Here is a 24,706-nt window from a genome sequence, read left to right on the forward strand (position 1 = left end):
TCTTCTGAATCGACCTGCTGGCAGTGCCCCAAAGCAGGAAATAGGTGGCCCGGCCACCACTGCAAATTCTGCCTCTGTGGACCTTGTCTCTCCTTAAATTTTCGATGCCACCGCACCACTTTAAACCAGAGCACTCCAGGAGTCAGACCAGGGCTTTGCAAACTTTAGTGTGCAGAGCAATGCCTGGGGATGCTGTTAAAATGCACACTCTGCTTCAGGAGATCTGAGGCCTGGGATTCTTCCTTTCTAATAAGTTTCCTGGAGGACGCTCTCTTGGGAAGACCACACCCTACCAGAGAGTTCGAAGGCAATGGAAGGAGGCAAGAATGCACAGCTTGGGCTTCCCTGGTGGCGCAGTGGTTGGGAGTCCGCCTGCCGATGCAGGGGACGCGGGTTCGTGCCCCGGTCCGGGAGGATCCCACATGCCGCGGCGCGTCTGGGCCCGTGAGCCATGGCCGCTGAGCCTGCGCGTCCGGAGCCTGTGCTCCGCCACGGGAGAGGCCACAACAGTGAGAGGTCCGCGTACCGCAATAAAAAAAAAAAAAAGGAACAGGTTGTCCTTCTATATTTCCTGGATATACACACACTTGCCCTTCCCGTGACTAAATTCGAATAGTAGTAAAGAATTCAGAGTAATGCAGTTGTGCTATGCATAGGCATTAGAGTGCCTGAAGAAACAGCTGTCTCAGAAGTCTACTTACAAGAATAAACACGAGATCTCTTCCTTAGTCATGACATCCAGCGTTCTTGCTTACAGAAAGTGTTGTGGGCCAGAGCCCAGGTCACTAGCATCCCAAATGAGGGAGAAAGAAAAAAGGCCAAGGTAAAGGCCATCTGGGGAGCTCCCACCCACTCCCTCTCCTGCTTAAGGTAGAGACACGCGTTTTTCGGATTCTCTTCTGTACTTCAGTGAGCGTAAACCTGTCCTTTAACAAGGGGGCCTGGAGAACCTTCAACCAGAAACTCTGCAATTCCTTAAGGCTTGCTTGTTAGGATTAGATAGGGAAGACACTGTTGAGGGAGAGAAGGAATTGTCAGTCCTTTGAATCCGGGCGGGAATGCAAGCCAAGTGGGCCGCCTTAGAAAGGTGCTTCTCAGATCTACCCAGAGCCAGTGGTGCTACCAGACGACACAGGCTGGTCTGCTGAAGCCCTGCTATGCAGCATGAACGTTACGATTTAGCACCAGCTCGGATTTCACCATCCCATTTTGCAGAGAAGTCACCTGGGAAGCTCAGAGAGGTCATATAACCCACCCAAGGCCACACAGCTTAAGGAGGGTTACGGACGTGAACGCTGCCCAAAGCCATAGTGCGACCTTTCCACCAATGCTTAAGGAAATATCTGAGGTAGCCTTCCAAAAGCTGCGGGGCATTCAATCCCAACGTAGCCCCTAGACCCCGCCCTTACACGGACAGCTGGACCGCCCCGAGGCTGAGGGGGGAGGGAAACCACTACCGGGGAGCAGCCGCCAAGGCCAAGCACTTCCGGTGCACAGAAAATGAGGGTCGTTCAGGGTCAGCAGACTTGCAGGTGAGGGCCGGCCCGCACGTGGCGCATAGGGACTAAAATGCATCCCGAGGTATCCGAAGACAGTATGACCCGAGACGAGAAAGTCTTATCCCTTACCCGCCCTAGGGGACACCAAGGTCAAGCGGCCGAGGGCGCGCCGCCATGCCGAGTCCAGCGGTTTAAGTGGAGCAGGCGGAGCCTAGCGGACGCACGCATCGGCGCGATGACGTCACAGACCCGCGCGGGTAGTCCGGCCTCAATCACTTCTGCGGAAGCTTCTTGGGCGGGCGTGGTCCGGCCCTGATAGGCACGGCCCGGTTGACTGACGGCCCGGCCCCGCCTTCCGGATAAGGGATGACGGGCTGGGAGTGGCGGGGGACGAAGTTCTACACGGAAATGCCTCAGACCTGCATTGGTAGGGCGGAGCGCGGGGCGGGCGAGGGGCAGCTTCTGGCCCTCCGGAGGTGGCTCCCGGGCGAGTGGGTCCGTGTAGGCATCCCTGGGGGTGTTGCAGCAGCGACCCTCGTCCCGCCACCCCCAGACCACAGGATAGTGGGGGCACTGGGCCTGCGTACGATGGGTCGGCCCCCCTGGAGACCCATCCCCTTCTCCTCTCTCCAGTCTGAAGTAATTAAACCCAAACCGGGGCTCGGCTGCAGCACTTGAGCCTCCTTTCGCACAGGGCCTGGCTCTGCGCATCAGAACGAGTGTTTTCGGTTCCTAAATAAATTCCAGGCCGGGACCAAGTGCCTAATCTGACGGTCCCGGGACCCCCGAGAAACCCCTGAGGGCATCCAGGGGGAGCAATGTGGGGGGGGGGGCACTGTTTTATACACGTGGTGAAATCGTTCCCCCTGAAGTTTCGTGAAATACAGTTTCATTGTTAGATTTGTTGCAAGTATCAGGTGATGCAGATGTCATTTCTTTGAGCCTCCAGTTGCCCTCGCCAGTCATGACCTCAGTTTGTCTTGAGAAACTTGGCTATGAAATACACTGCATCGTTGAATAATTGAGTATTGCATTATTGAATAATTGAGAGCATCAGGTTAAAAAAAACAAAACAAAACAACAGCAACAAAAAACGGATGCTCACGATGGAAACGGTGGGGAGTCGAGACATATGTTTTAAATTCACTGATGCACTCGCAAAGAGCAAATGTGTCTTTCATTTGAAGTTTGCTACCTTCTCTAATGATTTTACCAGTAGCCCACACCCCCAAAAGTATCAAAAGGTCAAGAAAAAAGGACCAAATGCCTTGCCAATGGGAATTTAACCATTTGGTTTTTGCCAAGTAATTAAAAAGTAGGTTGCATAGTCTATGTACTGAACAAATATAGACTGTTGTAGTTTTTTTTTTTTTTTAATTAATATGATTGTAGTGGGTCAAGGTGAGAGAAGGAAAAGTTTCCTTGAAAGATTTGGGTGATTAATTAGACTTTAATTGAAAAGATTATGCTTAGAACAGAGAATTCTGTATATAAAAGAAAGCCTTGGAATGAGGCTAGCATAAGAGTACACAGCATGTGGAACAAACTATACCAACTTAACGGGCATTTTTGGGTTTTGTGTCACCAATTTCACAGCTAGAATGAAGCACATCAACTTGTCGTTTGCAGCGTGTGGGTTTCTGGGCATTTACCACTTGGGGGCAGCATCCGCACTTTACAAACACGGCCAAAAGCTCCTGAAGAATGTCAAGGCCTTTGCCGGGGCTTCTGCGGGATCCTTGGTTGCTTCTGTCCTGCTAACAGCGCCACAAAAAATAGAGGTAATTAAGTAGTAACTAGGCTGTGTTTCTCATCCAGAAATTACGCCCAAACAACGAAGATGATTGTTAACTATCTACTAAGTTAACTGCAGAGAAATAATCCTTTGCCTGGGAAACAGAAAAGGTTGACTTCTTTTAAAATTTAATCATTCAGGATCTCTGCTCTCCATTTGGAAAAGATTATTATTTTGGGTGACGACAAGACAAGGAAATAAAATCCCTTCTTTTACTCTTGAGTGTTTATTTAGTCTTACGATTCCAGCTTTGTTTCTTTCAAGCAAAGGATATTTCTCCATTAACTGATCATGAGAAGAGCACAGAGCCTGTTCTCAAGGCCTTGAACATGTAGCTGATAAGTCTTTGCTTGCTCCTATTTACAGACAGGCATATAAACTAAAATGTTGGCCTGTAATATCTTTTTTTTTTTAATTTTTATTTATTTTTGGCTGCGTTGGGTCTTCGTTTCTGCACGCGGGCTTTCTCTAGTTGCGGCGAGCAGGGGCTACTCTTTGTTGCCGTGCGAGGGCTCCTCATTGCTCTGGCTTCTCTTGTTGCAGAGCACGGGCTCTAGGCACGCCGGCTTCAGTAGTTGCAGCACGCGGGCTCAATAGTTGTGGCACACGGGCTTAGTTGCTCCGCAGCATGTGGGATCCTCCCAGACCAGGGATCGAACCTGTGTCCCCTGCATTGGCAGGTGGATTCTCAACCACTGTGCCACGGGGGAAGTCCCTGTAATCTCTCTTAAGAGGAATGATATTGGAATTTAATTTGTTTTTCATTCCCACAGTAAGAAGAAGCCCTGAATTCCAAGCAGTTTATCTAGAAGTAATAAAAATGAGCATTAAGTATTTCATTTAATGTAATCTATGTTTTTAAAGCCTGTTTTCTGCTTCTAGACAGCCATCATGCATTCTCTGACTGTGAGAACTGGCTTCTGCAGGTGGAGAATATTCTATCTGTTAATTACTTACATTCTCTAGCAGCTTGGAATAGTAATCAAATAATGATTAACATTTCCATGCCCAAGGATGCATTTGTCACATTTAAATGTTGAAATCCACAACATTTTAAACATCAGAAATCTTGTTTTCAAATCTCTGATGAGCTGCTTATGGAAGAGAAACTGGACTTTAGACCAGTTATTCAGAAATCCACTGCTCTTTTTCTTTTTTATATACTAGAAAAGTGATGGAAAATTTTAGAGATTGTACAGGATGAGAACGTGAAGTCAGGGAAAGTAGCAGACTCATGTGCTTTGAAGTGCAGGCTAGTCCCTCCCAGCTCTTTATTTCCTTTCTGAAGCACAGGGCTACTAAGGGGTTGTTTACTCCTGTTCAGTGCAGTCTTTCCTTTAGGTGGGAGCAAATCCCCAGCTTTGGATTGGGGTAGATTTGGTTTTGAATCCTCAGCAGTTTGAAATATATTAAGTGTGATTTAGAATTAGACTGATTTGGAAATGCTGTGATCATATAGCCCCTTCACTGAAATTCTGCGATGTTCAGACATTGAATCCTTTACCTGAATTTGAGACTTTTGATATCAGTCCGATTACCTGTTCTTTTTTACATTTTCGGTAAATTGGAGATCCAGTCGTATTGTCTCATTGTGTTGGTCAGGCCTTAGGGGTAACTCTTTATCGGGCGCTCACGTTGGCAAGTGGAAAATGATTCTCTGGATTCACCTAGGGCATCCTCGTTTCTCTTTTCTCAAAATCAGTTTTCAGCCATTTGCCTTGAGGTTACTTTATTTCTTTTCTCTTGAGCATTTGAAATCTACCCCTTGAAGGATGGCTTTGAGCTTTCTTAGGAAACTGTTTTCTACCTACTCAAGTCCCTGTTAGCTCAGTTCTCCCTGTTGGTATATAAGTTCTTCGAGCTTTGTGGTGTTGTGACAGCGATGTGGGTAATGAATCCAGCTCCGAGCTGGTGCGTGTATAATTAAGACCAGCACCTGACGCTGGTGTATTTTAGGTGGCAGGCAGATTTAGACTTTGATATGTTAAAAAGCTCAGCGCAGCCGGCCTTTCCTCAGCCCTCAGAATTTGCCAGGCATGGCGTTAGACACAGCAGGGAGCTAACTCAAAGATAAGTGCATTCCTTAATAGGTTTCCAGTCTGGTCAGGGGCCGTGTCTGTGTGTGTGTGTGTGTATGTGTGTGTGTGTGTGTGTGTAACCAAAAATAATACAAGAAAATAAGCTGGGTGTGCAGTGTGGCTTAGTAGAAAGAGCATACACTGGGGGGGGCCACCCCCATTTCTCAGCTGGAAGTCTACAGCGGCTTCTTGAACAGGCAGGCCTGCGTCTGCCCCTTGCTGCCTACAATCCACCTACCTAAGCATTCGGAGTGATTTCACCCCAACACAAATCTGAACATCTCAGCCTGTGACCTCCCCCTCTCCCACCCCCGGGATCTCTGTTGACTCAGGATGGGGTGCAGATTTCTTTCTTTTTTTTTTTTACTTTATATTGGAGTATAGTTTTTTTTTTTTTACATTTTATTTTATTTTTTATTTATTTATGTTTGGCTGCATTGGGTCTTTGTCGCTGCCTGTGGGTTTTCTCTAGTTGCGGCGAGCGGGGGCTACTCTTCATTGCAGTGCACAGGCTCCAGGCACGCGGGCTTCAGTAGCCGTGGCTCGTGGGCTCTAGAGCACAGGCTCAGTAATTGTGGCTCGTGGGCTCAGTAGTGGTGGCTCGCAGGCCCTAGAGCGCAGGCTCAGCAGCCGTGGCGCACGGGCCTAGCCGCTCCACGGCATGTGGGATCCTCCCGAACCAGGGCTCGAACCCGTGTCCCCTGCGTTGGCAGGCAGATTCTCAACCACTGTGCCACCAGGGAAGCCCTGGAGTATAGTTAATTAACAATGTTGTGATAGTTTCAGGTGTACAGCAAAGTGATTCAGTTATACATATACATGTATCTATTCTTTTTTAAATGCTTTTCCCATTTAGGTTGTTACATAATATTGAACGGAGCTCCCTGCGCTTTACAGAAGGTCCTTGTTGGTTGTCCACTTTAAATATAGTAGTGTGTACATGTCAATCCCACACTCCCAATTTATCGCTCCCCCATCCTTCCCCCCAGTAACCATAATTTCATTCTCTAAGTCTGTGAGTCTGTTTTGTAAATAAGTTCATTTGTATCATTTCTTTTTAGATTCCTCATATAAGTGATATTATGTGATATTTGTCTTTCTCTGTCTGACTTCACTCAGTATGACAATCTCCAGGTCCATCCATGTTGCTGCAAATGGCATTGTTTCATTCTTTTTAGTGGCTGAGTAATATTCCATGGTATTTATGTGCCACATCTTCTGTATTCATTCATCTGTTGATGGACATTTAGGCTGTTCCCATGTCCTGGCTGTTGTAAATAGTGCTGCTATGAACATAGGGGTGCATGTGTCTTTTCAAAGTATGGTTTTCTCTGGACATATGCCCAGGAGTGGGATCGCAGGATCATATGGTAGCTCTATTTCTAGTTTTTTAAGTAGCCTCCATACTGTTCTCCATAGTGGCTGAGATTTCCATTCCCAGCAACAGCGTAGGAGGGTTCCCTTCTCACCTGGGGTGCAGATTTCTTAGTACGACTCCCAGGGCCACGTGGACCTTAGCCCTCTCATGGCTCACTGAGGTTGCCTTTCTGGTCTCTGCCCCATCTGAGCTGCTTGCACTCTTCTCAGCGCTACCTCTGCCTGTTGTCGTCTGCCACCTCCATCTCCTGTCCAACTCCTGTCTTGTATCTTGGGTCTCAGCCTAGCAAAGTGAGGTTGGAGGTTGATGCCCACTGTGTTAGCTCCCAGTTGCTGCTGCAACAGATGACAGTAAACAGAGCAGCTCTGAACAACACACGTTTATTTTCTAACAGTTCTGGAGGTCAGACGTCTGAAAAGGTCTCACTGTCTACAACCAAAGTGTCAGCAGGGCCACGGTCCCTCTGGAGGCTCCGGAGGACAATGTGTGTCCTGGCCTTTTCCAGGTGCTAGAGGTGTCCTGCCTTCCCTGGCTCTGGCTCCTTCCTCGATCTGTAAAGTCATAAGCATAGCACCTTGACATCTCGCCAACTCTGACCCTCCTGCCCGCCTCTCCCCCTTACAAGGACCCTTGTGATTATATTGGGTTCACTGAGATAATCCAGGAGCATCTCCTGACCTCGCAACCCTTAACTTAATCTCATGTGGAAAGTCGCTTTTGCTGTGTAAGGGCACCAATTCTCAGGGTCCGGGGCGACCCTAACCTTCGGGGGAAGGAGGGGACGTGAATCTGCCCCATACATGGATGCTGTCCTGGCGCCCTGCCATCTCCTCACCGAGGGACTCCTCGGTCCCAGGAAGGCAGGGGCTCTGTGTATCTCACGCTCAGCCATCGAATCCCAGTTCCTAGCCCACCGCCTGGTGCCCAGTAGGTTGCTGAATGGATGAACTAATAAATGAAAGATAGACCTGGGTTTAAATCCTGGCACTGACACTCATTTTCGATGGCACAGTGGGAAAGATACTTAACCCTCCAAACGTCAGTTTCCTTACCCGTCTAGTGCGGTGATCATACCCACCTTGCGTTGCTATATGAAGACGAGGCAACAGAGGCCACATCAGTGGATCCCAGCACTGGCTGCCTGTTAGCCCCGACTGGGGGCACTTTTGTGAAAGACCAGTGCCCCAGGCTAATCTCCAAGGACTCTGACCTGGTAGAGTCATCGCAAGCCCTTTCTCTGTTGCTGGTGGTGGTGTGAATCGTCCGCACTGTTGCAGAGCTGCAGTCCGAACGTTCCAGAGGCCACAGGATTGGTGTGGGTGAGGAATTTAATTATGTTGGAGAGGCCTGTAGAGAAATGTGCTCAGTTACAATTAGAACCCAGCCGTCAAGGATTTTCCACAGGTGGGCAAAGCCATGTGAGGTGGTTTAAAAAGAAAAAGAAAAAAAAAAAAAGATTGCAATTGGCAGACCATATAGCTTGCCTGGGGCCCAGGAATGGTGGGTGAGGGACAGGCCTCGTGGGGATGCGTGCCTGTGAAGCATCCGACATCTGGGGTTGGCTTTATACGGTCCAGGTGCCTTGTGTGATAGGCACAGGGTTCTGGAACCAGAATCGTAATGTTTTTGACAAAACATAGGGTCACCTATTAATTTTCTTTTTCAGGAATGTAACGAGTTTACCTACAGTTTTGCCGAAGAAACCCGAAGGCAGACTTTCGGGGCAGTGACACCCGGCTATGATTTCATGGCCCGATTGAGGTGCATATATAGAGTACATTCCCCCGCCCCCTCCCCCAAGCCTGTGAAGACAGAGGATGCTCTGGATACATTGTAGCAAGCGCAGTCAGCATTCTCTCTCCCGAAGCATTTACAGGGCGGTCAGTAATTAAAGGTGAATCATGCAGTGCGTGGCCAAGCCGCTCAAGATGGCTGTTCTCTTGCTCTCTGTACATCCCCTGCTCGACCAGTCCTTGCTTCATCTGCACCCTACTCACAAACGTGCTTGCCTCCTGCCCCAGCTCGTGACTGGCCTAATCCTTGGGCCAGAGCGGCTCCACCTGGTAGTTTATTAAAGGGAGATACCTGCCCTCCACGATGGGCGTTAACCTGACGGGCTGTGAGCTGCTAGTTTCTGTGGTAACAGATGAGCCCACCTGACATCAATTCCCCATATAAATGGTGGCCTCCTTCGCCCCCGGGTAGCAAAGATGGCTGCTTTGTCCTGTCTGCCGCCTGCCGAACATGATGGAGTGTCTCTCCAGGCCTTTTTTGCTTTGGACATGTAAGATCCCCCATCCAGTAAGCCATAGGTGTCGCTGTCACTGTCTCCGGGCTCCTTCTCGGGTCTCCAGTCTGGGCAGCTACAAGGCTTGCAGGCCAGTGGGGCGCAGCGGCTCCCTTATTTCTTCTTCAGGAGCGGAGTGGAGGCGATTCTCCCTCCCAACGCGCACGAGCTGGCTCACAACCGCCTGCACGTCTCCATCACCAACACCAAGACCAGAGAAAACTACTTAGTCTCCAGTTTTCCCTCCCGGGAGGACCTCGTTAAGGTAACACTGCCGCATTCCTTGTTGGAGGGAATGAGCAAGTGCTGATATACATACTTCCACAAACAGTGAGCGCGCCCGCGTTCTTTAGATCCAGCGTTGCATACCATGCCTGATGGATGGTGCATGCTCCATGAATCATGCGTCTGAAGGATGCATCCGCCAGTATCCCTCCGAGGCCGCCTTGTGGCAGGCGGCTCCCAGAGCCCTCAGGAGTAGCTCAGTGTTTTTTCTTGTGATGTTCCGTGTGCTCACGTTTATCCTGGGATTAAACTTGACTAGCAAGAACCATTCCTTACATTGACGTAGATAATACTCCTGCAGTTTGTGTAAGACTTTGTTTCGGTACTACCGTATTCGGTCCTTCCACAGCCCTGTAAATCAGGCAGGACAGGTGAGATTACTGTACTTTTGTCGCTTTTTTAAGAGAAGAAATGGGTGGAAAGATTTTGTGTGACACACCCCAGGGTGTACTGACTGCCAGTGGGAATTCAGGTCTCTTACCTTTTCACTGTAATGTTCCTTTTCCTTTCTTCCATTTTGCGTTGATGCCTTTCTATCCAAACACATGTGAAAGTCGGTTGGGAAATCATTGTCTCTGGGATAGTTCAGCTGATTTGCAAATAACAGTGCATTGCTAAGGTAATACATTAAATATTTTACATTTGAAAGGGTGCACTTCTCTTAGAAAAGCCAGGCTATTTTCTTCTTTTTCCTCTTGTGGGAATTGTAGCGAGCTCCAGGTGATGCAGAGGACGCGTGTTTGGATACAGCAGCAGGCGATGGATTGAGAGAGCTACGAGTTCCACCTGAATTAGATGATACATGCATTGAGTTTTACTATCAAAACTCACTGTTCGAATTTTATGTTTGAATGATATGATTTGAAATACCTAATGAAATGTTGAGCTGACAAGTAAAATTACTTTGTGACTTAAGAGATTAGAATATTTTCACTCCCGTCTCTCACTTATACATTCATAGTCATTCCATCTTAGAAAAATATTTTTCTATAATATTATTATACTCTTGTGTAGACTTAAAAAATAGAAAGGGAGAAGCTGATAACCCATGCCTGAATTGTCACCAATCGTCAATGCCGACGCAGATGTATCAGGCTTGCGGTGGTTAGAATACCTCTTCTTGTTGGGAAGAGAACAAGGTTGGGAGCAAAAGACTATCCTATCGTGAAACGAGGGCAATTCTACCCACAGTTACTACCTGCTCCTTGAGTCTGTCCGTGGCTACTGCATCTACAGTGGCCGAGCCCCTGATGTTTCCTACATCCCGTCCTGATTTACTTACCACTGTTCCGCATACGAATTTTACTGCTCTGTTTACTTAGTTTTTGTCTATCTTCCTTCACGAGAGTGTAAGCTCGGGGTGGGGGTGGGGGGTAGGAGGGTCCAGGGACTGCTGTGTTCTGTCCACTGCTGTATTCCCAGCGCCTGGCACAGTATCAGCTCCCTCAACCTGTGCTCCATGAGTGAATGGGAATGAATAAGTCAATGAACTAAGATGGCATCTATTAAAAGAGTGAAGAAGCTGGATCCTTCATGTTCAATGATCTGGACAAAACGTAATTCAGCTCGTTAGTGGCCCAGCTGGGACCACAGTCGAGGCCTCAAACATTCTGCTTGGTAGCCATGGCCCCCTCTCCCAACGCGAGATAAAATCATCCTCTTAATTGCTTTCATGTGGGAGTGTCGTGAGCTGAATAACGTCCCCCAAAGATGTCCATGCTGTAATCCCCAGGACCTGTGAATACGGCGTCTCACATGGCAAAAGGGATTGTATAGATGGGGTGAAGGTGAGGGTCTTGGTGGGGAGTTGATCCTGGGTTAGCTGGGCCGACCCAAACTAATTTAGTCTCGTGTGTCCTTAAAAATGGAGATGTTTGCTCCTTCTGAGACGCAGGAGCTTTTGTATGAGGAGGGCACTATGGGTCCTCCCCTTGACAGCCAGCAAGGCAGAGGGACCTCAGTCCTGCAGCCAGTGGAGCTGAATGCTACCAGTATCTGAATGAGCAGGAAACCAAGTCTCCCCTCAAGCCCGCAGGAAGGAATGCAGCCCTGCCAGCACCTGAATCTTTTTGCCCAGGTGGATCTGGCCCGTGCTGGATCCCGACCTCCAGACCCTGGGATCATACATTTATTTGGGTTGTTTTAGCCTTTCGATTTGTGGTAACTTGTTATAGCAGCCATAGCAAACTACTGCAGTAAGCAAACAGGACTTTTTTGATTTGCTTTGTTTTGGATAATAACTACTCAGAGAACTGGTGAAATTACTTGAGTTCATTGAACAGAAGAGAACTAGTTGGCACAAATGTATAATACCTTGTAAGGAGAATAATTGAATAATTAATATGTATCCTAGGTTATACGAGAAGCATTTTAAATGTTTAGTAGAATGCTCTAACCTTTTGCAGAAACTCAAAGGAAGGATAGATGGTTCCTTGACAGCAGATGGTGGCTATAAAAATGTATGAAATGTATGCCTGGAATACTCATGAGCATGTAGTTCAAAAAGTAAGACTGGTGAAGACTGCAGGAGGGAGGGAGAAGAATATGAAGGGAAAATATCTCCCCCTCCCCCCAACACACACACACACTGGGCAGTGACATGCTGTGTTCTGATCAAAGAGGCCAGTGGGAGACCGCCGTCTGGGGTGGTAATTCTGACCACCTCATTCAGTGTCAGGGGAGAGAAGAAAGGCGCCGGCCACTCCCCCACTTCCTTAGCTAGAGACCGGAGGGCGCTGAGTTCCAGAAGCCAAGAGGAGAAGCAGCCCACAGTTTGTAACTGGCGTCTCCTGGGAGCTTTGCCTGCCTGGCTCTGATCCCTCAGCCTTGGGTTTAATGTCTATGATCTTGGAAGTCTGTAGGTGACAGACGGAGATTAAGATTGAAACCAGAGGTAGAGCATGTCAAGGATCAATTGCTAGCCAGGGCAGGAATATGGGAGAGTACTAAATATTGGTGATTTTTAATCAATGCCTCGTTTATGCTCTTAATTACTAGATTTTTTTTTCTTTTTAATGCCAAGCTCTTCATTATCCACCAGCCGACTGCTGCCTTTTATTATAGATAGGTTCTCTGTGTACCTGAAAATCCAACTAGAAACCTGTATCTCACAGTGTGCATGGGTGTCCGTGTGTCTGTGTCTTGTTACACTGTCTTGGATTATCACTTGTTTTTTGTGCGTCTCCCAGTGTTCCTGTTTAGGTCTGTCATTCCCTGATGGTGTCCTCTGAGGCTAATTACGTTTGAGCCTCAGTGTTCTCAACTGTGAAATGGAGATGAAAGCTAATCGGTGTTACCATGGCGAGTAAATTGAAAGAATCATGTAAAAGTGTGCTTGAAATAGTCAAGTCCTATAAGCTTGTTAATTACAGTCCATATTTAGTAAATAATGAACAAATAAGATAATAAGCCACACACATCACTGGTCAGCATTCCCTGTGTGAGTCTGTCATGAAATTTTAAGGTCCCAGCTTTCTTTTTGCAGACTGGGTAGGCTTCACCCTTTCTTAAACATTTTCTTCTTTTACCCCTTATCTTTGTTCATGAGCAAGGTGCTCACCTCCATCTATAAAATCTCGGGAAATGGATTATGACCAAGTTCTGCTGCCTTTAGGCGTCTGATTTTTATACCTCTTCAACCATTGACCTAGTGTACATTCACCAATGTGCTTGTGTGATGATTCATACTTAAATTATATTAACTTCACTTTTGGTGGCATGAAAAAATTATTCTTTCATCTGATAGCTGCAATGATAGTTGATTATTTTCTGAGAACCTCTTTGGACCAATTATGTGGTCCAAAGACTCATTTTATTTGGGATTGGATTTCCATAGTATTTGGGATCTTATGTCCATGGTGATTTAATTCAGTGCTATGGTCTGAATGTTTGTGTCCCCCCCACCAAATTCCTGTGTTGAAATCCTAACCCCCAATATGATGGTATTTGGAGTCAGGGGTCTGTTGGAAGTGATTAGGTCATGAGGGTGGAGCCCTCATGAATGGGATTAGTGCCCTTGTAAAAGAGACCCTGGAGAGCTCCCTCACCTCTTCCACCATGTGAGGACATAGAAGTGGGTTCTCAGTAGACACTGAATCTGCCAGCCCCTTGATCTTGGACTTCTGAGATTCCAGAACTGTGAGAAAATAAACTTGTGTCCTTTCTTAGCCACCCAGTCTGTGGTATTTTGTTGTAGCAGCCTGAGCAGACTGAGACAGGAACTTGGCACTGACAGGTGAGGATGCTGCTGCAACAAATACCTAAAAGTGTGGAAGCAGCTTTGGAGCTGAGTAGGGCAGGGGCTCAATGAGTTGAGAGGTGCATGTTAGAAAAAGCCTGCGTTGCCGTCGGTGATTCTGGTGACAACTCGGAAAGAAAAAAATCAAACCGTAGAGAGAGCCTCCATATTCTTAGAGAGACCTGGATAGTAAAGGCCATAGTGATGAGGTCTCAGACGGAAGCGAGGAAATGTTATCAGACAATGGAGGAAAGGTCACCCGTGTTATACATTGACCAAGAATAGCAGGATTATGTTCATGTCTTCGTGTTCTGGGGATGGTAGAACTTGCAAGTGATAACACTGGATATTTGATGAGGTGATTTCTAAGCACAGTTTTGAAGGAGCAGCCTGGTTTCTCTTGGCTACTTAGAGTAAAACACAAGAAGAGAGAAATACTTACAGATGGAATTGTTCCTCAGAAGCAAAGCAGAACTTAAAGATTTGGAACGTTCTCACCCTATGCATACTGAAGAGAATAAGAGAGCCTGTTTGGGACACAACAGGAAGGGTGTGGCCATCTGGCCAGATAACCCTGTGATAAGGAGGTTCCACGAGTTGGCCGTCTAGACAGAAGCCAGGACCTATATGTAGTCCAAGACCATGGACAAAGGCCATTCAGAGGTCATCAGGGCAGCTCCACCAGAGGCCCCCGAGTGCCAGGACCCCCGCCAGCACAGGGCACTGCAGAGACGTCCCACGAGGGCAGTGCCCTGCAGAGCCATGGGGGCGGGGCTAAGCCCCACATTGCCCCGTAACCCCATACTATAGACACTGATTCCAGCCCTGGGGAGCATCGGCCAGGAGGCCCAGGCACAGAGGCAAATACTTGTCATGGGTCCTTAGCAACTCCTTGATTTGTGGGCCCGTTTACATATTGTGCCCCGAATGTCCCAATGTATACATCTTGCACCTCAACTCACCCATTTTAAGCTCCAGATTTTATACTGGGCTATCCTTCTTCAGAAGGAAACATGAAATCAGGAAATCCAAACATATTTCAATATTAGCCTCCTGCAACGCATACTTAGGGAAGTAAACCCTTTATTTACAAGAAAGTCGTAAACCACCTCCACAGCTCAGCAGGAATGGCTTTGAAATTAACCGTGCCACGGAGCGGTAGGGATAGTGTTCTGGCCCTTGTCTGAACTGATACAAATCATCAAATTTGTGTTTAAAACTGACGCCCCGTGTATGTGCTCTGAGATGGTCTTTTGACATCCGTGAATGCTCTCTGACACACATACGCCCAGGAAGGCGTTCCTGCAGAATGGTGTCCCCCCCCCACCACCCGTCTCCATTGCCAGGATGTCCTGAATTGCCTTGCACACGGTGAGCATGCTCTTACAGCAAGACCTTCTCACGTTTAGCCCCGTGAAGGTGAAATAAGGACTGAATTTAAGATTGGTCATATCTTGAAGACTGGGTAAGACAAATTTGAATCTGTCTTTGAATTTCAACTGCACCAGCAGGTTCTGAATACACAGCCAGATTCTCATTAAACTCCACAGTCAACTTTAGGCATAAATGAAACTGGTTGACAATTTATTCTCTAAGGAAGCCAGGCCACATAATTTTCTAAACACCCCTTTTCTATAAAATGTAAAATGAAAAAAGCTAATCTGAACGTGTGTTGAATCCACACTTGGCAATGCTTTATACAGTTGCTACAGTAAGTCGCTGACGTTTATTTTTATCCTTGTGTATTTGGTGAGAAGGAAACACAAAAAATCAATGGTTTCACGTACATGTAATTCTTAAAGTGCTGGGCTAAGTGACAGGGCAGGAACACTAACTAGGTCCCTGCCTTCTGTATTGGTGCCCTCAACCAAAACAGTCTGCAGACATGGGTACATGTCCCCAGGGGGCTCAGACCCCCCGCCCCCCCAACTTGAGAACCACTGCCCTAGATGTATCGATATTTGTTGGTGAGAAAAATTTCACTGGAACACCAGTGAGGTAAGACAGTAGAAGCATGTTGAGGCATGATAGTACATATTTCATGAACTGTCTCCCGCCTTAGAAAATCCTGTTTGCTTGCAATAAAATGGCAGTAAGTTGACATCGAATAAGACAAGCCGCTTAGTTCCTAACCATCAAAAGCTAATTTTCCCACTAACCACAGTTTGATATACAAATCACTAGCCCGTATAAACTATGACAGAACAAATACACTGATTCTGGGGGGGATGACGGGTATTTTCCAGTTCACCGCACTTTTCATGTCAGTTCAGAGGATTCTTACTGTTACTATCTGTATCAAAGTAATTGGGTAGCATTTTTCATCTAAACAGCTCAAAAAGAGTTCTAAGCATTAACTTGTGAACTTCACATTATAACTTGACACACGGGAGGTAGAAAACCCACATAATTCTGTTTCTAAGGGTAGTGATTTTTTTTCTTTTTTCTTTTTTTTTTTTTTGCAGGCCACATGTCTGTTATAGTGAAGTAAGTCCTTACAGGTACAGAGTGTGTTTGGCTGTTTAAGGGCGTCTAAGTACTGTAATTTCGCAATATGTGTGCTATGCACAAATTGTTATCGCTATGGTGCAGTGTTGCATTTTTGCCGAATAACTTCATTAAATAGCTGCATTGTGCTTGCAGAACGTACCTAGGGTCTGTAATTATTTTTTTAAAGGAGTAGCCAACTGATGATAGGGCCAGATTCGTTAGGGTGAAGGCAGTGACCGTAACTGTGAACAGCCTTGCTCTGAAAAATGCTCAGCTGCTCAGGTCGGGGCTACCAGGGGGCTGACGAGGTTGGGCCTGAAGAGGCTTGGTTTCTATCCTGTCGGCCCCGCTGATGGACGTGATCTTCCGCAAATCACCGGAGGGGATGCTCACTCCTGCTTGGCGTCTTTGTGGAGGGGGTGTGGGTAACGTCATGGGGGCCCCACACGGAAAGCTGAGATTTTGAAATGAATGCCTAAGTGGGGGGCTTGTTTGCATTGACCCTTCTTAGAAGGCTGAGAAATCTTGTGCAAGGGTGTCTTCGTACCATGGCTTCATGCTTTGCTCTCGACACCTTACAGTTCCGAATACCTGCATTTTCGCTCCACACGGGGCCCAGATGTTGTGTAGCTGATTCTGGCACCCAGCATCAGCCTGGCACAGCAGAGACGTGCAGTAGCACCTGGCACGATCCCTTCCTGTCTCCTGCTAGAGTCCCTCTGTTGTGCTTTGACACCATTGAGTTTGCTCCTACTCCAGTCTGAAGCCCCGCCATGCTTCTCGGACCAGCTGTCAGGGGCCCGTGGCTGAGGCCGCGCTGGCACCCAGGACCGATGCCCTGGCGCTCACGTACACCGGCAGCATGGGAGGATGCTGTTTCCCCACTACGGAGGGTCTTCATTCCTACTGTGGAGAAGGGGGGCTGTACCTGCAGGTATCAGTAGCATCTGGCTGTGAAGGAGATGCAGACCCTTTCCCGTCTGTGGGATCTTTGGTCACAAGGAGCCACCGCATAAGAAAGTCTGTGCCAAGTCCCAGCAGTGTCGCAATACAGTTGTGTCAGGTCGCCGCCCACAGAGGAGTGTCCTATAGAAATCACGTTATGCTGGTGACTGGGTCTCTCATTTACTTGCACTTCAGAATAAATCAACTATTTTTAAAAACTTTTATTGGCGTATCGTTGCTTTACAATGTTGTGATAGTTTCAGGTGTACAGCAAAGTGAGTCAGCTATACGTATACATGTATCCCCTCTTTTTTGGATTTCCTTCGCATTTAGGTCACCACAGAACATTGAATAGAGTTCCCTGAGCTATACAGTAGGTTCTCATTAGTTATCTATTTTATACATAGTATCAATAGTGTATATATGTCAATCCCAATCTCCCAGTTCATCCCATCCCCCCTTTTCCCCCCTTGGTATCCATAGGTTTGTTCTCTACATCTGTGTCTCTGATTCTGTTTTGCAGATAAGATCACCTATACCATTTTTCTAGATTCCACATATATGCGTTAATATACAGTATTTGTCTTTTTCTTTCTGACTTACTTCACTCGGAATGACAGTCTCTAGGTCCATCCACATCTCTACAAATGACCCAGTCTCATTCCTTTTTATGGCTGAGTAATATTCCATTGTATATATGTACCACATCTTCTTTATTCATTCCTCCGTTGATGGACATTTAGGTTGCTTCCATGTTCTAGCTCTTATAAATAGTGCTGCAATGAACACTGGGGTGCATGTGTCTTTTTGAATTATGGTTTTCTCTGGGTATATGCCCAGTAGTGGGATTGCTGGGTTTTGAGAGCAGACCTCACAAATCATACTTTTACCATTCTTCCTTTGGGGGAAATGCCCTCTGATCTCTAAAGAATTCTAAGTGGATGATGTACAAATCATTTTGGGGACCATAATCCAGTTCTGAATAATATCTACTTGGAAAAAAAATCTCGTGAACTCTTTGACAACAAACAGCCCTGGAGTCTTCAATTATCAATTGAAGGATTGGAGCTTAAGTATTCCATATCTAATACTGTATCTTTCCAAATAGAACACTAGCGATTTGAAAACTGCATTGCAGAATAAAACTTGCACATGTCAGAAAAGCTCCCAGAGCTCAGCTTCTTCTGTGGGAAGAAATGGTAATCTTTTAAATGGCAATCTTTTTCGACTTTTTAAATGGAAGATAAAGTATAATTGGTGCCCCTCCCTGCCAGTGTCTCATTACATATCCAGGCCACGTAACTAGCTCATGAAATGTGCTACATCCTGGTGACATAAATGAAAACATCCCCTGAGCCGTAATAACCAGAGGGGTTTGTTTCTCTGGAAGATAGAGTGAAACTTTCAAATAATTCTTACAGTGTAGGATAGAACATCGTAAATAACTTACTTGCAACCTGTACACACTCAGGAAGTTAGACTTACCTGGACTTTAATTGTGTAATGACTTGGCTGTCTACAATTTAAGTGCCAGTATTACTCGGGTGAAGTGGATGGAGTTGGAGAACAATGATTTGTGCATATCTCTTTAAGGTCTTTTCTGATATCAATAAATGTTATCTTCTATTTAAGTGTGTCCCTTGAAATACATGGAACTCATTGTTATAGTAAATTTTTGTACATTTAAGCGATTTTAATTTCATAGTAGGGGACATGAAATATATCGTAGGAGTGTTAATGCCTCCTTTCACAAGCTGTTTCTTTATCCGTCTAGGTCCTGTTAGCCAGCAGCTTTGTGCCTATTTACGCAGGACTAAAACCAGTGGAATACAAAGGGCAGGTAAGATGCTTACAACTGACAGATGATCAGTAAATCCCGTGTTCATATGTTTCCTTCGAAAGATCCAATTGTACTGTTATTCTGGTGGCTCCAACTCCATTTGTATGACTTGTTTCCCCATAGTTTTGTTTCTGTTTAGCAGAAAAAACAAAAAAAATCAAGTGCAGGTGCTGTGGTGCCCTATCGCCTGCACACTTACACACACACTGATAACCAGACACAGTATCTATTCAACACACACCAGAGTTAAAAGTTGTGTGATCAAACACAGTAGCTGTTTAATACATAAACCGGAGATACGCATCTCAGAACCAAATGCAGTATCTATTTAACCCACACCAGAGATACGTACTTTTTGTCATCAAATACACTGTCTCTTAACACCTACTCAAGATCAGGCACATATTCATGGATGATTAATGCCATTTGTTTTATATATACATGATATGTACGTATTCATTCATGAATGTGTACAGGAAAAGTGTTTAATAGCTGTCATTCATTCTTTCACTTTGAAGGCCCAGGGAAGGGCCTGTGCTCAGTGAATGCATGATCTTACAACCAAGGAACTGACTTTTGCAAATCTCTTAGCTAATGTGATTGGGGGTCTGTCTGTGTTATGACCTTGTCAGGCCTTGTGATTTTCTTTCTCTGAGTTTTCCTGGTCATTCCCGCCCTTTTCTGTGCTTGTCATAGGATCCTTGGCCCAAAGCAGTCTGCCCTGGGACGGTTGTCTCAAACGGGCAGGTGAGGATGAGGTTGAGTAACTGGATGAGGCCATGTAGATGGACAGCCTAAGAGTGGACCATCAGGTCCAACTTGGACTCTCTTTATTACCTATATGCATACAGTATGTTATTTGCAGTGATGGGCTTACATGTTGTAGGCTAAAACCCTCTTTGTGACCAAGTAGAAACATAATATACATTGAATTTTTTAAAGCAGAATAAAATATACATAAGCTCATGGAAACCCAGGTGTTTTTTTGCTGTTGTTGTTTTGTTTTGTTTTGTTTTGTTTCCATTTTGGATACTGCCTCTCAGAGCTAGCAGATACTCAGTTACCAAGGAGTATGATCTTTGCTGTCATTTGAAAATTGGAGAGGTTTCCCCTTTACATAATGATTCTAAAGTAAGTTAAGTAGCATTTTCTCTTAGAGCTGTAAAAAAATCAACATTTGTTTTTACGTATAAATTTCGAATACAGATGCTATCAAAATCAACTTTACATTATGATTATGAACTTTAATTTTATGATCTGAAATGTAATGATTTTACTTCATGCTATTGCTTGATAATATATAATCATGACAGAAATGGCTAAATGGTAGATAATATATAATCATGACAGAAATGGCTAAATGGTAGAAAAAAATATGCAAAATGCTCAGGTGTTTCATGAGATTGTATATGATCATGAAAAGGGGATTCAGAATCCAAGAATCAACAGAATTTCTGTTGTGATAGATAAATTAAGAGGTGGTGACTGAGAACGTGGGATGTAGGTATAGTAAGGAAGTGATGGAAAGGAGATGGGGGGGAAAGGAGGGATGGAATCAAGGCTAGAACAGAGCTGAGTCCCAGAAGCCTAGTATATTCTAAGACGATGCTGAACATTTCCTGTGTTTAAATAGTAATCACTGTATTATGAAGGAGGTATGGGTGGTAATGGCTCCTAGTTTCTTCCAACATACACTGTCCTCTTCTTCCTTAGTAACAGAAACCCAGTTTTTTTCTGGGCCTGTTACCGTGTAGCTAAAAGGCCACATTCTCCACCTTCCCTTGCAGCTAGGTGTGGCCATCCCCTTACGTGCTGGCAGTGAGAGGTAGGCCGAATTACTGTGGGACTTACAGGAAGGGAGGTTGTGTACCTTTTTTTCCTTCCTGCTGCCTGGAACTTAGATGCGATGACCAGAGCTCTGGCAGCTGTTATGAATCATGAGGTCACAGATCGCACCCTAGATAGAGTCAAATAATGAGATGGAAAGACCTGGGCCCTGAGTGACTTGAGGAGGCGGACCTTACCAGGCCACCTTCTGTATTTCTTTTACCCGGAAAAGTAAAACTTCCTGTTTTTATTGCTTTCTATTGGATGCATTAGAGTCCACTCCCATGTGCTGTAGGGATTATTACCCCCGTATTTTACAGATGAGGAAATTGAGTTGTAGAAACATTCATTCACTTCACTGAGGTCACCAAGCTTAGTAAGGGGGCAGCTTTCGCAGGATGATCTCTAACGTTTGCATCTGCGCTGTGTCTCTTGCTTTACTTTGCTTTGGTCATTCCTTTAAAAAACCATCCCCCTTATTTTATTTCTGTCCCGCCCCATCCCCACTGCTCCAGGTGTATGACCAGAAGCCTAGGAATAGTTAAAGGGTAAGGTGTTCTCAGCTGAATTTCCTGCTATGTGATTGAATACTTAGATGGGAACATGGAACAAGGGCAGTCTCAATTAAACAGGGAATGCAGCACCTAGAGGTGTGAGAAAAAAGGGACCTTGGGAGGCGGGACACGGCCTTGCTGATGACTGACATCTGTGCACAGTTGGCACGTCATAATTACTTGTTGAATAGAATCTAATGTCTCCAGAAAGCGTTCGGTTTACCTTGGGTGTTTAATGAAGTGCAGGAAGAGGGGCCCCCGTGCACACGGTGATTGACAGTGTGCTCCTCAGAGACGTTGCTTCGTGTCTGCAGCCACACGGTGGCGACTTGCCAGCGCCCTTGTGTGCTTGCTATGGACTCTGTCAGGCCCCTGCCTTCCCCCAGCTGAATACGCTTTCTAGACCAGGTTAGTCTGTAGAATCGCTCCATTTTCAGGGAAATGCGAACTTTGCTTTAAATGCAGTGTTTTGCTGTGGGTGTGAGCTTTTCCTAATTCCATAAAACTTTGTGTCACGCTTTCTCCTGTTCTGGGTCTTGATGCTCTTGTGGAGGTCAGGTTTTGATTTGCTGGTTGGCCTTGGTGGTTTTTCTGAAGCGATGGAGGTTGCAGCAGCAGGGGGGCAGAGAGAGCTCAGCATCACTTGGGTTTGAGGCAGAACCACAGGTGTCCTGCGCTGCTTCTGCATGCAGCTCCTGTTCAACCCGCTGACCACTCATCTCCACGTCTGGTGTCACTTAGCTATGGAACATACTGGGTTGTACTAATACTTATTTGTGGACCTGATATTTTTATTGCAAAAAATCTTTTATTAATCACGTAGAAGTTTCATACCTTCATAAGATTTAAGATTGACTTAAGCCACAGCAAATAACAGCATGATTCCTTCCTAAACTGTCTACCAGTTGTTTGAAGTGGTACAACATCTTGGAAAAAGGCTTGGTTTTCCTAATTTTTTATTTTTTGAATTTTTAAAATTAATTAATTAATTTTAAAATTTTATTTATTTATTTTTGGCTGTGTTGGGTCTTTGTTGCCGCGAGTGGGCTTTCTCTACTTGCCGAGAACGGGGGCTACTCTTCGTTGCGGTGCACAGGCTTCTCATTGCAGTGGCTTTTCTTGTTGCGGAGCATGGGGTCTAGGCACGTGGGCTTCAGTAGTTGTGGTGGGCTGGCTCAGTAGTTGTGCCGCACGGGCTTTGTTGCTCCGCGGCATGTGGGATCTTCCTGGACCAGGGCTCGAACCTGTGTCCCCTGCATTGGCAGGCGGATTCTTAACCATTGCGCCACCAGGGAAGTTCCTGGTTTTCCTAATTTTCAAAAAAGTTTTTGTAGCTTTCTCTGGCTTTATCTTAGGAGACTGTTTTTAGCACCGTACCTATACTGGATATTCATTAACAATTGAATAAATGGAAATAAATTGAACTTCAATCTTACCATTTTTACCAGTGGATTTTCCTTCAGTGTACATGGCCTCTTTCCAGTGGTTGAATAAGCTGTGGGAATGTGCCTACTTTCAGAGCACGTTTTCACAGGTTCTGGTCATCAATGTGGAACAAGAATAAGGATTTTCAAGAGGAGGTCTTAACTGATCAGTTTTTGTTTTTGCTTTTTAATATTTATTTATTTAGGCTTTGCCGGGTCTTAGTTGCAGCACGTGGAATCTTTTTAGTTGCAGCATGCGAACTCTTAGTTGCGGCATGTGGGATCTAGTTCCCCGACCAGGGATCAAACCCGGGCACCCTGCATTGGGAGATTGGAGTCTTACCCACTGCACCACCAGGGAGATCCCTGATCAGTGTTTTGTTTGTTTGTTTGTTTTGTTTCATTTTAAGACATAGCATTAGTGTTGGCAAGTGACTATTTTATTGTTGTTTTGATATTTTAATCTCTGGAACTGTGATGCAGATCACAAGAAGAGCTATAGGTTAGTTTTTTGCTCTGAGTTAGATTTCAAGCACTATTGTAACAGTGTATTGTATAGAGAGTATTTATCATGGTATTCTAGTCATTGAGCCTTTTGCGTGGGTTATGAATTATTAATCTTTTCATTATTGGCATATCTGTGGGAAAGAATTGTAGAATGCTCTGTTACTACGTGTTTATATACAATTATTATTACAGTCCTTTGGCTTCTGTTTCTTCATGATTTAGACATGTCACGAGGATACCTACCTCAGTCACTGTCACAGCGCACGGCGGTGGCTGGCTGGGCGACCAGCTAGATTTGGCTTGATGGAACTCTGGTTATCAATTTACAGCTATGCTGAAATAGAAGCTCTTATTTTTCATCGGCTTTTTAAATTCTGCATGTCTATTTGATTTTTGAAAAAATAGGTTAGTTTTCCAGGGAACGTCTTCCATTAATAAATAGCACTTGTAGAATTTCAACTGCTAGAGTTTTCTGAAAGTTGGGTATATAGAATCACCATTTTTGAGCAACCTTCAGAAATCCAAAACTTAAGTCGGCAATTTACCAAAAATATTTAGTACAAGTCAGTGCTGCAGGTTTTCTCAACCAGGTTTTAATTTTTTAAATTTTATTTAGTTTCACCTGTCACCCTTTCATTAAAAAATCTCCTATGTCTCTTGTCCCCTCCTGTGTTTCTTCATCCCAAATGGTAGATTCTGACCTGTGTCCTGGGGGGTGGGTATCTATTTGACATAAACACACTCCCTCTCCCTTCTCCCCTTCCCCTCTTCTTCCCTATCCCCCCTCCCCCTTTGTCCCTCCCCCTTCCTCCCTCTCCCCACTCCCCCTTTGGCCCTCTCCCCCCTCCTCCTTCCACCCTCTCACCCCTCCCCTTCCTCCCTCTCCCCTCCCCCTCTTCCTCCCTCTGCCCCTCCCCCTTTGTCCCTCTCCCCTCCCCCTTCCACCCTCTCACCCCTCTCCCTTCCTCCCTCTCCCCCTTCTCCCCCCCCTTCACCCTTCCTCTCTCCCCCTTCCTCCCTCTCACCCCTCCCTCCTTCCTCCCTCTTCCCCCTCCCCTTCCTCTTTCCCCCTCCCCCTCCCTCCCTCTCCCCTCTCCCCCTCCTCCCTCTCCCTCCTCTCCCCACTCTGTTTTGAGTCATGCCGAAGAACCTTCTGTAGGTGTGACTGTTTGTTCTCTATATCATGACAGCAAACAAGGTATGTTTGTAACTAAAATTTTTTTTTTCAAACCTCCTTCACTTCCCCTGGTCTGCTTCCCCTGGTCCGCTTCCCCTCAGCCCTGCAGAAGCAGCTCTGGTCTTCCCCGCCTACACTGTGTCTTACAGTGTGTGAGGAAGAACAGTGAGTGTGGAGTGAATGGACCAGCTCCACCCCTTTTGCCAGCGTGCTTTCCAGCAGGGTCGGCAAATATTTTCTTTTTTTTTTTGTAATTGAAATAAAGTTGATTTACAGTCTTGTGCCAATCTCTTCTGTACAGCAAAGTGACTCAGTTATACACAGAGACATTCTTTCTTCATATTCTTTTCCATTCTGTTTTATCCCAGGAGGTTGGATATAGT

At 45.8% G+C, this 24,706-nt stretch overlaps 1 protein-coding gene across 3 annotated transcripts in view; it reads left to right on the top strand.

Annotated features, from left to right (window-relative positions):
- The first annotated feature begins 1,865 nt into the window (after window positions 1–1,865).
- The window catches only part of PNPLA4 (patatin like phospholipase domain containing 4), a 34,182-nt gene continuing 11,341 nt past the window's right edge, over window positions 1,866–24,706 (top strand). The window contains exons 1-5 of one of the 3 annotated variants that reach the window (XM_060001757.1): window positions 1,866–1,926; window positions 3,096–3,280; window positions 8,417–8,511; window positions 9,167–9,302; window positions 18,769–18,834. In XM_060001757.1, coding sequence (XP_059857740.1) covers window positions 1,866–1,926; window positions 3,096–3,280; window positions 8,417–8,511; window positions 9,167–9,302; window positions 18,769–18,834 — 543 coding nt within the window. Of the gene's footprint in view, window positions 1,927–3,095; window positions 3,281–7,832; window positions 8,070–8,416; window positions 8,512–9,166; window positions 9,303–18,768; window positions 18,835–24,706 lie in introns of those variants that run through there. The other 2 variants (XM_060001758.1, XM_060001759.1) reach the window with 2 other exon arrangements.

Source organism: Delphinus delphis, chromosome X (genome assembly GCF_949987515.2).
Source record: "Delphinus delphis chromosome X, mDelDel1.2, whole genome shotgun sequence".
NCBI classification, from domain to species: domain Eukaryota; kingdom Metazoa; phylum Chordata; class Mammalia; order Artiodactyla; family Delphinidae; genus Delphinus; species Delphinus delphis.